Source organism: Passer domesticus, chromosome Z, assembly GCF_036417665.1.
Source record: "Passer domesticus isolate bPasDom1 chromosome Z, bPasDom1.hap1, whole genome shotgun sequence".
NCBI classification, from domain to species: domain Eukaryota; kingdom Metazoa; phylum Chordata; class Aves; order Passeriformes; family Passeridae; genus Passer; species Passer domesticus.
This window is the reverse complement of record NC_087512.1, coordinates 15,647,581-15,663,261: the sequence shown is the minus strand read 5'-3', so window position 1 is coordinate 15,663,261 and position 15,681 is coordinate 15,647,581. Positions and strand designations below refer to the sequence as shown.

General features: G+C 36.8%; 1 protein-coding gene and 1 long non-coding RNA gene across 5 annotated transcripts in view; both read right to left on the bottom strand.

Moving 5' to 3' along the window:
* The window catches only part of LOC135291173 (uncharacterized), a 103,747-nt gene extending 99,291 nt beyond the window's left edge, over positions 1-4,456 (bottom strand). Inside the window, exon 1 of the long non-coding RNA XR_010354043.1 lies at positions 4,341-4,456. This is a non-coding gene — a long non-coding RNA (uncharacterized LOC135291173). The remainder of the gene's footprint in view (positions 1-4,340) is intronic.
* Positions 4,457-12,666: 8,210 nt separating this feature from the next.
* Positions 12,667-15,681, bottom strand: part of NNT (nicotinamide nucleotide transhydrogenase) — a 43,172-nt gene continuing 40,157 nt past the window's right edge. For all 4 annotated transcript variants that reach the window (XM_064404282.1, XM_064404279.1, XM_064404280.1 and 1 more), the window contains one exon: positions 12,667-15,423. In XM_064404282.1, coding sequence (XP_064260352.1) covers positions 15,274-15,423 — 150 coding nt within the window. In that variant the 3' untranslated portion in view covers positions 12,667-15,273. The remainder of the gene's footprint in view (positions 15,424-15,681) is intronic.

The window sequence follows — 15,681 nt, the reverse complement described above, 5'->3', positions numbered from 1 at the left end:
GTAGTAAAATTTACAGCCCTGGGCTCTTGTATGACAAAAATACTACTAGCCTAAGGATCTGCTGTATTTTTGGTACCCTTATATGCGTGTGTTTCTGTTGATAACAATCTGATACTAATCTATGACTTCACATAATGTGAATTTAAAGCTAGGAAATGCTTCCTTAAATTATGTTTTCAATATTATGGATCAGAGGTAGAAGATACTCTGTCAAACTTGTAGAAGAGCTCCTTTGGAAGCAGCTGATACAAATCAAGACAAGAAAGTTGCTTATGTCTACTCATCTGTAATTTAAAACTGGTTAACTCCACAAAACAAAAAGTCCTATAGGAGTCCTAGACAAGTAAATTAATAAAAATCCAGCAAGGTGTCTCTCAGTTATCCAGCAAAGCATGGACAAAGTGTAAACTTCACAATAACCCTGCCACCTTTTTGTTCTTGTTCCTGAAATTCCTTATCATGTGAATTAGAAAGCTGCACAGAAAAGCCTCAACCAAAATAAAACTACTTGGAATGGCTTGCTTGTGGTGAAATCCACACTGCTCAGAGGACAAGAGACAAGTGGAGGGAGAGGACATGAAACTGTAATACATGTCACACTAACAACCTGCAGTCCCCTGCCCTCCCCAAATGTGAAAGGAGATGCAAACTGAGTACCAGCAGAGCCATCACAGGAACTGTGAATAGGGCTCCTACTGAAAGCAGAGAGGGAGACCTAGCACATGAAAACCTTCCTCTATGAACAGCTGTCATGCAAACAGCTAGCTGTCTCCTTCCCGATCTGAATTACATTGAGAACATTTGAAATATCATGGTAAAGCTGCTAGGAGAAAAAAATATGTTAAAGTGTACAACTATAAGCTAAAGGTAAATTTTTTAATCTTTCTCTTTTTTTCCAGTCCTCACATGTATGTGATTACAAAAGGTCGCCTCATATTTTTAATTAAAATTCAGTGCCAGAAAGCAGCTTACAAGTTCCTATAGCTCTTGTAATCTATAGCACAGTCCTTTAGGGCATCATTCACCAAATTTGACCAATATGTTTAACTGTTGAAACAAAATTAGCAAAGGTTTGTATTATACACTGCTTGAATTGTATGTAATTAAGAGTAAACAAGCTCTGTTGTTTCCATTGGTATCTAATATGGTGTTATAATAACCAGACAGAGACAACATTTGCTGTTGGGAAATTATACTATACATGACTCTGTATAGTATAAAAAAAATTATACTCTACAGAGTCATGAAAAACTGTGACTTCAGACTTCACTGTAGAATATTAAGACACAACATAACTGAGGAGACAAAACTCCTTTATAATAGATGTAATCACTGAAAGACCCTTGGAAAGAGACAATTCTTTAACAAATAATTCTCTAACAATATTAAAGCTGGTAAGCAGCAACTACCTGAGACTCTACAATGCAGTGACCCTTGCTTGAGTTTCAATGGCTGATGACATCAGATGCAGAAAAGACAAAGAAGGGAAGCAATCACTATTTCAGTTTTAAACACTTGCGATATTTGATAACATTGCTGTAAAAAAACTAAAAGTTGTCCAAAGCAGTAAATAAAACCTCAGGATATCAATTTGTTATAAACAGGTGAAAACACAATAAAAACATACAAATACAATTGTATTAAAAACTTATTCATGGACCCTGCAAAGACACTATCACTTCAGTGTTTATGCACTGCACAATGCATAAGGGAACTTATGCATATGTTTCAAGGGAATAACAAGTAGGAGGAAATCATTAACAATAATAACTGTTTCTTAGATTGGATTCACACTTGAACTCCCATTCTTCAAGTCAAAATGCACAGAATTTTGTAAGATGCAAAAACACGTATTTTCATTTTTAACAAGTTTTGGTCAGAAATAAAAATCAGAATTGATTTTTCACTGGATGATTTTTAAAATTATTTTTTTCCCAGATGACAGGGAACATTTTTGTTTGAGTGGTTTTTTTTTTATTCCCAAGAATGTAGTAACACTTCAGAACAACTCAGTTCACATGAGAAGAACATGCTCAGCCTGAAGTCATTTGAAGAGGTAAATCTCGCCTCACTAAGGACAATGTACCATTCCACATCAGAAATACCAGGAAAATTTTAAGAGCTGATACCTAGACAAGAAGCATTTCAGTAGAAAATAATATTCTGATAGTACAGAAAGTTTGTATTGACGTAAAGTCACTAACTATGGGATATTATATATATATATAATTAATATTATGCATTCTATAGCTTTTAGATTATTTTACAAGTCTTCATATTGCATTTCCTGAAAATATTTGGATTTTCTTTACATAATTATACAAACTTATAGTTATCCAAACTTTTACATAATTTACATGCTTACTAGAATGATGAAAATTTAGCCAGGAAAAGAAGTGATGGGACAATGTGTTCTGGCTGAGGGTCATCTGCATGTGCATTGACACCTAAATGAAAGACTTGACACAGTTATCTGAGGATCAGTCAGGAAAAGGCCCTTCCTCCTTTTATAACAGTTTTTTGATTGCTGTCAGGTAGATGATGCAATTACAGAATCCCACAGAATCAGTTAGGCTGGAAAAAACCTTTGAGGTCATTGGGCCCAACCCATGACCCAACACCACCTTGTCAACTAAACCATGGCCCTGGGTGGCAGTCCCGTCTTTCCTTAAACACCTCCAGGGACAGTGACTTCACCACGTCCCTGGGCAGCCCCTCCCAATGTCTGATCAACCCTTCTGTGGTGAAATTCTTCCTGATGTCCAACCTGAGCCTTCCCTGGCACAGCTTAAGACTGTGTACTCTTGTCCTGTCTCCGGTTAGCTGGGAGAAGAGACGGACCCTACCTGGCTACAGCCTCCTCTCAGGAGGTGACAGACGGGCTGTACATCCAGGCACAATCCTGTTTGCACAGCACATGACCAGATAACTACATGTATGGAACTATATAAGCCAACACACAAAAGGACAGTAAATATTTCACTGGTATTGACATTGCCCACATTTTTTTTCCAATATTTGACTGGTATTGACATTGTCCACATACTTTTTTTCCAATATGTGAATTTCTTTAGCTAGTTTTTCTGCAGTGAATCTTTACTACCTCAAGAATAGAATATTTCTTCATGGGCTTTGTTCCTTTCTATCTTTTCTTTTTCTTTTTGGGTTTGTTTGTTTGTTTGGTTTGGTTTGGTTTGTTCGTTGGTTGGTTTGGGTTTTTTCCTGGTTTTTTTTTCCTTTTCTGACTTTGATGCATCTTTCTCTACACCCACATTTTCATCTTTAATGCAAACCTACACACAGAAATCAAAAGCACTGTAGTGCAAACCACATTTCTGTTGACTCAACTTATGGAGCAAGTTAATGTTACAAAGGAGATGGAGACTATCACTGTAGCAGGAGAAATAGGACTCTCCTGATGGCTGCCTCACTGCTCCCCATTCCAGGAAAAGCCAGCATCCAAACTTAAGAAGGGTAGCATAGGCAAAAGTCAGCCACAAGCATCTTGTGCTCCAAGATGTCACTTCAGATTAAGCTCTCTTGATTTTCGGATGAAAAAGCATAAGGCAGGGAAAGAAAAATTATGCTGCCTTGTGCTCACTTAGACACCATTTGCCTGTTCCCAAAAGACACACTGACTATTCTCTCTGCAGCCAAACAATGAGCTTCTTAGCTCTATTTATGTGGAACAAGTGACATCCAGTGGCCGGTACAGTCAATTACCATTCAGCTGTCAAGCCAGGTGCTCCGGCATCCATAACTTTCTTCTTCCCCTGTTCTGCTCCCTCTTTAGCCCAAGTGCCCAAACAAATTTTTCTGACTGAAAAGAACTTCTCCAAGGCCCTCACTAGAAAAATCACATGGGAGACTGGCACAAGGATTAGGGAGGCACAGAAATAGCCCAGACCACATTTAAATGAAGATTTTGATGTTCAGGTTTGCAGTGGAATTTGATTGCAAGGCTATTTATTTTGCAGCTTGTTTTAATCCTCAAAAAGGCAGAATGAAAATTGATTTCCCAGAGGCAGTCTGATGAAATTTGCTACCTGTCTGTGACACTCATCAATTCAAAAGTGCTGCATAGAATACTCAAAAACAAAACAAAACAAAACAAAACAAACCCCAAAAACAAAAACAAAAAAAACCAAACAAACAAACAAAAAAAAAAAACCCACACAGCTGAAATGAGAAGGCATATTAGAGATTGTGTCTAAAAAATCCCAGGAAGACTATTCTAGGACTAGGAAATGGAACACAGATGCTGCATTAAGCTTTTTTCCTGAGTATTCTATATTCTGTTAAGGGGTATTTTCATATTCAAAAACTACATTCAGCCTCACCTTTACAAGTGTAAAAATCAAGCATTTGCATACTAACTTTTTCAGAAGAGATGGTTACATAAAGATCTAGGAAATAATCTCATTAATCTGTTTTCCTGAGCACTACTCACAATGGTATCACATTGGCAGAATCTATACACCAGAGAAGATGGGGATGGGCAGAACTTCCACCTGGAGGCTCTGAAGTCACAAGCACAAGGCCCAGTCACAGCATCAGGGACTTAGACCTTGCTGTTGTTCTTATCACCAGAACTCAGTGAAAAAGGACACAGCACAGGAAAACAAGCCAGGTCCCATCAAAAGGCAGCTACTGACTATTTGTGCTATGAAAACTACTATGTGTCACTTAGAGACACGGATGAGTGTAAGGTTTATGGTCAGATGCAATGATCCAGGTAAGTAATGATAGACTACAAGATATGTAATTCTGTAAGAGGCTGAAGTGTTTCAGTTAACTTTAAAGATATATTTAATAAAATGTTCAAATCAAGTACTCTAGTGTGAAAGACATCAAAGGCCAAAAACCACCATACAATATTTTAAAAATTTTGCCCTTTTTTCCTGTCTTGAAATCTCATCTATATCTATTTACCATGCATGCACATACTCTTTTATTTGCTGTTGCTTACTTACAGGAACAAGATTAATTTTGCTGTGTTAATAGAAACACATGCATTCCAATTTAAATTATTATTTATTTAAATAAATTCTTATTTATTTATTTATTTTATTTTAAAGATGTTAGGATTTACAATAAGATTAACAAATATTTCTGCTAGAAAAAAAGAAAAACAGGCATTCATTTAAGAAGAAATACCAGAAAAAAAGCATACTAGATATATTTAGATATATAATATTATTGTGCAATAATTTTAGATCCCACAACAGTAAGAAATTTTATAAAGGTTTGCCTGACATGCCATGGAAAGCAAGTTTTGTGAGAAGAAATAATGTAAGACCTAACAATATAGCCTGGAAAAGCACCAGAATTTTTCAAGCTAAGCACACTTCAAAGCTAAGTACAAGGCCATTTCTGACTAGAGGAAGAAAATGAGGGCTGAAAAAATGTGTCTATTCTTTTCCCAACTGCAGCAGTTGCCTAATAAAATATGTCAACTCTCCCTTTCATTTTTAGTCTGTTATGACAACAGCAGACCACCAAACAATAGCAACAACCAACCCACCAAGAAGGAAAGGTCTTTTTCAGAAGACAATGCCACAGCTGCTCCATTACACATTCTGCACGAGGTTAATTCTCAGTGGTAATGCAAATACAAGCTAAGCCAAAGCAACCTAACTGATGTTTCTGGAACAAGTTTTCAAAAAAACTCTCTAAATATGCAACCAGGCAGAAACGTATATAAAAGTCTTGGTGAGCAAAATGTGTTTGTGGAGATACATATCTGCTGAAACATAGGTTTTGACAACATATTGCAACACATGCAGAGCACTCTACTCCCACTGTTTAGACCTCAACAGTATTTATTTCTACAGGATTTTAATAAATGATGGCAAAACATTGGACTTTAAAATTCTTCTTATTTTGTGGGAACTCGTGTTCCATACCCTGAACACTTAAGTAGTGGTTGGGTCACAAAGATCATAAGTCCTCTTGTAAAACTAGTGCTACCATCACAGGGCAGACAAGAGGCAAACTGGGACTCCCCTGCTCAGAAAGGTCTGTTATTAAGGAAAGAAAAATCTGTTATTAAGGGCCATTCTTTTCCACTATCCCTTGTTTTGGGATGATGAAAATATTTTCTACACAGCAAATACAATCCAGTATGGGGATAATGGTTAATCTACTCATTAATTAGAAAACATGAATGTCATATATAAACATCTCAACATTTACATTTCTTAAATGTCTTTTTCTTTTTGCTTGTTTGAGTTTTGGGGTTTTTTTTTGAAAGCATGTGAATAAATCATAAGTACCTCCTATAAGGAGCACAGAAATTTTTGGGTACAGCATCAAATTTAGGCCGGGTAAAGTACCTTCTTTATTTTGTGAAATTTTCTTATTAAAAACACCAAAATATTTTTAGTAAAAAGATGGTTTAGATACCCAACTCCTATTTGTCTTTGCTTCCTTCCTATTATATTTGTATTCAACACAATTTAATTGCTTGCAAAGCACAACAATTCTTTCCCATGTTTTTATTCCTACGAGCTATGGCCACCTCCTCCAACACAAAATGCAGACAATTAAGAAAATTATCAAAACTAATTTTCACCCACAAAATTAATGCATCAAAATTTATACTGCAAGATCATCAGGATAATTCCCAAGGCAACTACAACTAGTCTTAAAAGTAAAAGCCGTGAGATAAACAATCTTTGGAGCTAGATAGACAAAAGTGAGTTGATACTAACTCTGCTTAGAAATAGAAAAATATTAATGAATTTAAACTCTGGCAGAATGCTTCGGTATTTCCTGCAAAGAACATAAGTCTTCAGGTATGGTAAATCTAATGTCAAACTGAGCTACTTCCCTGTCCTAACTTTGTAATATATTAGGTAAGTCTGGACAATAGTCAAATCAGTATATTTTGAGGATAGAATAAAAAATATATTGGTTGAAAACTAAGACTCAAATACTAACTTTTGCACCTCACTGGCGTGGGATTTTTTTTTGAGGAAAGAAAAAGCATTGTCTGCAGAAACAATTCTAACAAAACAATCCCTCAAATGCACGTCTTTCATATACTAGAACTCACTCCTAAATTAAAGAGACAAGTAGGCTAAAAAGATTTTGCAGCTATTTGGAGTGAGAAGTTATCCACAGAAGCATCTGCTACAGGTTTATTAAGATCTAAGGGTAGAATACCACCTTACAAACACAGGAGCAGCATGGGACCAGTCTCTAGACTATATGTGTTCCAGGTTCTGGCTGGCAAAAGATCCAGCCTTCTTCTTTCTCTTTTTAAGAGCTGACAATTTTGAAAACAATTATTTTGAGAAGAATGCATGCACAGAAACAATGTGTTGCTAAGGCTACTACTTACTTTATTTAAAAAATGGTTGCTGTTTGTAAGCCATTGTACATTTTCTGAGATGGAAGGATATCACACCCCTCCAAATACTGAGATTTAACTGTTCAGCCCAAAGCCACAGAACTGGTCCCTGAATAGACTGAAATAGAATTGACTGTTACAACAGTCAAAATCAGCCCCTCTTGAAAGTTTTCTCATTTCTCATGTCATCAGCAAAGGACATAAAATTTCAGATGTCTCCTTCTTATTCAGAGGGATGCACTGCAATTCATTAGGGAGATCAATCCAACGCATCTGCAGGATAACCAAAGCAAGGCTTTTTATGTGCAGTGTTACACCATTTATTACACTAAGGTTTTCAAACTGTATTTTGGTCTTCAGTCACCTCAACTTCATCCCAATATTGTTTTACTTAAGCTTTTAACAAAATTTATTTTAACAAACAGAGGAATTGCAACGTATGTCTAATATGAAGACTATATAGTCCCAAAGTAACACTATACCCTAGGGCATGTTCCCACATTAAAACTGAAGTTTCTTACTCATATCATCTCCCATCCAGGCTGTAATGAACATAAAGGGCTACCTGTGCCAGTGCCTCACCACCCTCACTGTAAAGACAAATGGGCACTGGGCAAGTAACATTTTAGGAACAACCACAACAGCTGGTCCAGAAGAAGTGGGAAGCTCCCTCTCTTTTCTAAAACTGGCAGCAGAGTTAGAGACACAGGGCAGTAAGGGGGGAGGGAGGTTGTATTGTAGGGTTTCCTGTAAGAATAACTCCATAAAAAACTTGCCCATATGACTAGTTCCTGAGGTGGACAACAGAAAGTAGATGCCTCAGAAAGAGTTAGCATTTAAATACGAAATGTCATGATAATTTCTCACAGAACACAAAATGGAATGCGTAGGTAAAAAGGCAACAGATGCTACTTGCTGTATCATCCTGCAGGGGGAAAAAAAAAAAAAAAAGTGGTTCTGAGGTCTACAGCCAAAGTTCAGCAGCTCCATGGACCAGCTTAAAACTTTTCACAGGTCAAATTAACCATGTATAAAGTGTGGCTTATGAGATCTCTGAAAAGTTAAAAAAATAAATCAGTATGACATCAGCAATATGACATGAAAATTATAGCATTACATAGCACATTGTTGGCATATTTTACTTTTTTTTCAGGTTTCAAAACTCAGATACAATTTAATCACATCAAATTATATGGTTCACTACGCTAACATTCAATTATTCAATTATTATTTTGGGAGGAAAAATTATAGTGAAAAATAAAGATTGTTGATGTTGATTAGAGACTTCCTGTGTTGTGTCTGTACATCAACAAATCCACCATAAAACTCTTGAAAACTGAAGTTCATTGTTCCATGCTCCACAACAAAAATGAGCTTCTGAGAATGTAAAATCAGAAAATTAAATGGCTTTTCTTACCCACATCTGTAATATTTTAATAAGGGGAATAGGCAACTGCTAGTTATTACTGCATGAGACGGCTTTAACATCTGCTTGAGCTTTTTATGTTCATTAGCTGTTAGTTTCCCTTCTGTTAGGGATTTTTTTAAATTATGGGTTAGACTGACCATGTAATAGACTAACTTAATTTCATGCTGTGCTGAAGTTCAACCTCAATCTTTTTTCAGAAGACACTTATTGAGTGTGAAGCCCCTTCAGTCCTTCTTTCCTCCAGTTCCTTTGTTGCTTCCTTTCATAGGGAAATGGTTGGATAATAACCAGTTTTATGGGGTTTTGTCAACGAGAGACAGGAAAAAATGGTCAGGAGACAGACAGGGCCTTTTTCACAGCATCATGTCTAATTGCAAAACATCATACTTAGTAAATATCATCCTTAGCACATCTAACAGAACCGCATCATCTATAACCTTAATTTCAAGCTACACTTACATGTGAGGTTTGATCTTTACAGCATGACTCCTTTAATTCTCTGACATACAATTATTTTCCCCTTTTCTGGCCCATTTTGACCCTCTTATCAAAATGAGTAACAGACATATTTTGTACCTTGTTTACATAATATTCTAAAAACAGTTGTAGATAAATAAGGTTTAACAGCTATTTTCCATATCCTTTTCCAATTAAAACTGTTTTGCAGAAGTACAGTCTAAGGAGTTCAAAAAAGTGTCAAGAGGTGTGAATTCAAAAATTAGTAATGTAGAATTTACACAACCATTTCTCTAACACGCGAGTAAACATGGGTATTAACATGTAATTTACATATGCTGTGCACAAAATTGGACACTGAAGTGCCAGGTTTCAAAGTGACGTAGAGGCGTATGTCTAGCCCAGGAGTAAAACAAATGGGGTAAAACAAAACTGATGAACTGTCATTAAAGGAAGAACATAAAGCTACCTCTTCATATGTTCAGTTGAAGAATATGATCCCACTCATTCGCAAGAAAATGTCTCCAGACAAAAGTGAAAAAGAAAAAGCAGAATAGTTGTTTCCTCTAACAATTTTTCCTGATCTCTGTCTTCTCATTAGCTAACATTCCTCACAATCATTGCAACTGGAGAAAACACTCTTTCCTTAGAAGTCATTAGGATGATCACCCTGGAATAAGGGCTATAAATTAGTCCCTTAATTTCTCAAGTAATATTTTAAATTAATACTTTAGGATTGTTTCTGCTGCTCAAAAAAAAAATCTTTTTGAGAAGTTAGTTTGAAATATTATTAACTCCATTTATGGAAACATCTAATTATGTATTTTCCTCTTAGGAAGAGCTTTGTATCACAACAGCCTAAGACAGCAATGCAATATATCCTCTGGGCAGCTGCAGAGCAGTTGGATTATGCAAGCTATTACCATTTGTAATTTGTTTATTCATAAACCACCCCACACTAATCATATTGATGGAACAATACTCATTGCAAGTCTTATGAAATGAGTATTTGAACTGCACTTCTTAGGTACAGAAAAGAGGACTCAGACCTCCTACTACTCAAAACCCCTTCTGTAAAGTTTTCCTGCAGAATCTGAAAGCTTACACAAAAACTCACATGTGCTGGTAGTGCAAAACACTCTTGATTTTGTGTGTTTCTTTGAATTTAAATGTTCCATTTACTTACTACAAATAACTGAGCCTTAAAATGGAGGATACTGAAATATATCCCCTCATTGTTTCTCATGCACTGCAGATCTGGAAGACTACCTCAAATGGCACTCTAGAAACAAACCTAGAAAACAAGGCCTTCTCTGATGAGGATATGAAATCCATTTCTATCTGTTTGAGAATGTTTACTATGGATGACCTCTAATCTAAGGCCTACAGACTAAATGTTCCTTCATGGTGCTAATATATGTTCTAGCTTAGTTTCAAAACCATCCGGGTTTGTGTGCTCCAACAGTGCCCTCAAACAGAATCCAAATATAGCAAGTGGATAAAACTCCAAATGCTGGAATTTTTATTCAAACTTAAATACAGAAGCAGGTTCAGTCGCCAGTTTCTCTGTTTGAATGGACCAGAATTACATGCTTGCTGCATGATACCAACACAGTGGGATACACATGACAGATTGGAATTTCAGAAACCACATCATATACTAAAGCAAGAATCTGAGAGACAGATTGACAGATCACATAATGGAAACCTTGCAATTTTGTAAACCTTGTCATTTTGTAAACAGTAAAATTTCAAAGCAAATTTAGCAGTACAAAAAAAAATTTGTACTTAATACAGAAAGAACTGTGTTTCTTCGAAATACCATATTTTATAAATTTCTGATCTAAGTAAGTCTCTGGCTCAAGAAGAGTGGAAAAATGATGAAAGATATTTGGGCTTCAGTTCTGTTTTCAGTCCATCTTCCCCCCACACACCCCCTCCCTTTCAGCCTCCTCTGATGTTCAGGGTGGTTTGTCTAAGATAAGAACACCAGGTGGGTATTGCAGAGTGGACTGGATGCTTGCACAATTAATGCATTCCAGAGATGGGGGAGAACCTGCTGAAGGGTATGAAGTGCTGCTGGACACTGAGACAAATGAGCAAATTGGTCTCCTGCGGTTGCAGGCAATTCCAGTAAAGGAAATTCTAATTACAGTTGAAAAGGAAATTCCAATTACAATTTTTTTAAAAAAATCATTTGTTCCCAACAGGAAGAATTGAACACTGTAACAACAGGGACGCTGACATCTCCACCAAGAAGTTCAAACGAAAGCCGGTACCAATCTAATCAAATTGGATCTGTTTTCAGCACAGAACTGGCCCAAATTAGGAGATCTTTCCAAACTAAATTTCTCTGTAGCTTTAGTACTGTAACAATTTGTATTAAAAGAAATAAATTTTAAAAAAAAAAAAGGCAAAGATTAAAGTTTTTAGTGAGTCATGGACACACACTGCAAACTGCAGAAGCTCCAGAGCTGAACAGAGACATGTGTCCTGCATACTCTCGTTCTTGTTGCACTGCTTTGCCACGACCTGATCAGATTTTCATAGCCTGTTTGAGTCAGGCTAGTGCAAACACCTCTTGGGGAATAATAAGAAGTCGGAGATAAAGTAGAAAGAGAAAAATTTTCAAAGCAGCAGTCAGATCCACAGGACATAGGCTAGAAAGAGGAAAATTTTCAAAGCAGCAGTCAGATCCACAGGACATAGGCTAGATCTTTACCCTTTGTCACGGTACAAACCCACAGGCTCTCTATATATGCTTCCCTTTTGCCATCAAGAGAGAAGACTGGTTACTTCATGAGCCAAGGCCAGGCTGCAGCCTCTGGAAGAGACCTCCAGTCTGGGCTTCACCAAAACTTGAGGAAAACATGGAAGCTGCATGTCAGACTTATGATATTACTGAATAGACTGTCGGATGGCTAAAATTATTCACTTATCACTCACTTTAAAGGTAGAAACTGAAATCATCACAGCAATTAACTCAACAGTCTTTTAGAACTAAAAAACAGCAGTAGCAAATCTATATGGTACCTGGCTCAAAGGGATAATATTCACCTCACACTGCAGCCACTGGAAAATTAACTACTCAGACCAGTCAGTAAGTATAGCTTTTCTTTTATCTTCTTTAATCTCAAAAAAGCAACTCATATCTTGTTCAATCACTCTCAGTTGTCTAACACTTTTCATTTACTAGAAAAGCTAACTGAAGTTACTACAGCCAAGTGACAGTCATACCTAGAATGAAAAAATGTAAAGAAACAATGCAATTAGAAAAGAAAAAAAGAATATTTTATTATGATTTCCATTCACTACAGCCTTCAATGTCAACATCCTTTGGTGGCAGCTTGATTTTTTTAACTTTCAAAAGAAACCTTGGACTAGTTAACTACTCAGGAAAAACAAGAGGAGAAAACAAACACAGTGATCAACAGAGAAAAATAACTGACTTTTTATTAGCACTTCAGCAATTATCTAGCATTCCACGGTAAAGCACATGTTAAAGAGAACCGTGATACTACTGATCCAAAGTAACAGAATGGGGTTTTTCTCCCAAGTACAAATGAAAATGTGTTCCCCCTCCCCCATTTGCTATTTTTTAAAGAAAAGTTAGATCTTTTATTAGCTATCTATGAATGCACATGATGCATACTGCAACTGGATACTTCAAGTCTGACAAGACAAAAATTAATGCTTTAGCATATTAGATCCCTTCATATCCCCCTTTTTTCTTTTGCTTAACTGGGAGGGAGATGGAGAATTAATTTTTTGTCTTCCCTCTTCTCCAATTTCCCTCCTATTTTTTATAGACCTGAAGGAAAAGTTGAATGCAATGAAATTGAGAGGCCATACATGCTACATTCAAATATAGCTGTCACAATGTTTTAAATTAAGATTCAATTACAAGCCTTTTCCTGCAGTATACAACATATTAGTGCTTGCATGAAAAATTTTATGTCAAATCATAGAAAAGAGATCTGCAAAAATGATAGATCTGCTGTATATTGTTACATTTTTAATGTATTACCTGTTCAAAATCTGTGTTTTAAGTGATCTTCACATAAAAACAGAGGTAGCCAAGAAGAAATGCTGTATTTTATATGAGGTCTCTATGCATGGTATAATAATGTTTGTTTTCTTAACCAAGATGCATTAATTTCAAGACTTTCTTCAAAATAGTTTGTCTTATCTAACATGAGGACAGTGATTTCTATTTTGCCTTTTCACAATGGACAGCTGCTATATCATTATGGAAATATGACAAATCCATGTTATTAGGCAAATATTTGAATTTCAGTTGAGGATACTTACTAAAATAAAAAAAACAAAACAGCACTCTATGTCATAATTTAAATTTGTTGGACTTATTATGGAAATTAAACAGTGCTTTTAATGAGATTAGTGAAAAGTCAAACAATCAAAACACTGGCTTTTAAGTTTAGTATGTGTCTTTGCTGTCCCAACAATAGCTTATTTATTTAGAAAAATTCTAATGAACGTCAGCATCTCAAATATAGAAGCATAGAATGGCCTGGGTTGTAAGGGACCTTAAAGACCATCCAGGTGCAATTGGAATCCCATGGGCCGGGAACCTTCCACTAGACAAGGTTGCTCAGAGCCCCATACAGCCTTGGTCATGAGCAATTCCAGGGAGGGGGCATCCACAGCTTCTCTGGGAACCTGTTCCAGTGCCTCACCACACTCACAGCAAAGAATTTCTTAACATCTAGTCTAAGCCTGTCCTCTGTCAGTCTGAAGCCATTCCCCTCTGTCCTGTCACTACATGCCCATGTGAAAAGTCCTTCTCCCGCCCTCTTTGGGGCCCCTTTTAGGTACTGGAAGGTGCTACAAGGTGTCACCGATGCCTTCTCTGCTCCCCGCTGAGCACTCCCAGCTCTCTCTGCCTGTGTTCACAGCAGAGGTGCTCAGGGCCTGTGATCAGCTTAGCGGCCTCCTCTGGATTTGTTCCAACAGGTCAACATCTTTCTTGTGTTGGTGGCCCCAGAGCTGAAGACAGCAATCCAGGTGGGATCTCACAAGAACAGAATAGACAGTGAGTTCAAATGTGTTTTTTTCAGCATCACAAGAAAGCATCACTAAGCATCACTACTACTAAAGCAGTAAGTACAATTAAAAACTAAGTGAATAAACTGAAACACTGGGGTCCAAATTCTGTGGACAGATCAGTTATGCAAGACATTCTGCCTGTGCAGAACTGGACCATACTTTTTCTCAAACACTTAAAAAGCAATGACTGGAAATGATGGAGAATTTAGAAGCTGCTTAAAATAGGTAAGCAGTGCAAGTAAATGTACATTTCCTTGTCAGACTTGAAGATTACTTGGCAAGTGCCTGATATCCTGTGTTTCATTTAACATATGTGTGCACCATAAAAAGTGGAACCGTATTTTAAAGAAAAGTGACTTTCCTAAAATGTTCCTGATTCACAGCATCCATACAATCCCCAAAAGAAAAAGAACATTATGCTTAGATCTCGCATCATGTACACATCTATTTCAGAGAATGTCCTGAGTTTGAAGGGACATGCAAGAATTTGCTTCTGCTTGCATCTGTTTGAAATTTATTTTTAAGTTTTGATGAAATCAACAGTTGCATTGTCCATACCAGCCAAAAAACAGCTTTGATGATAAGATTGAATACAGTTTTGGCACAGTATTTTTTAGTGAATTTCCATGACAGAAATACAGACAGTAAGGAGGAGGAAGTCAGTAACTACTTAAAGATGGGCGTGAGTTATTAGTTCCTTCTTGTAACAGCACAAGTGAAAATGTTAAAAAGAACATTTTCATTCTTTTATGCATTGTCTCATTGGAGATTTAGTCTGAAGGGCTAATCTGCCCATCTTTTTAGAAAAGTCTATATCCCCTGACTGAACTACATCTCCTAGGAGTCAATGCAGCCTTCTCCAAAAGCCAGCTGCCTTAGGACATTGAGAGATTCTTCCACCTCTCATTTTCTGTGACCTCTGTGACAAAACTGTAGTCGGAAATATGAGCAGAATATAAATCAGTATTTAGCTTTGGTACGATTCCCTGACTTTGGCCTGCAGGGCATCACAGGTCTTTTTAGCATCTCCCAACAACATGGCAGTATTGGGCTTGTAGAAGATGGGATTGTCCACCGCTGCATAACCAACTCCCAGAGATCTCTTCATTACAATGACCTGCACGTAAAGAGTTCACATTTGAAACAGCAAAGCACAGCCACCACACTTACACAAACAAAGGCAACACAAAACCAACCTCCACAAATAAAGAGAAACCTCTGACCAAAATAGGGTGCTATGAAATCTGCTACTATGAAAATGTATTTCAAATTTTAATATAGTAGATAAATAGATATCCAAATCAATTTCAGAAACATTTTGTTGTTAAAAACAATGCTGTATTTCAGATTAAGAGATTGTGGACATTGCACATGC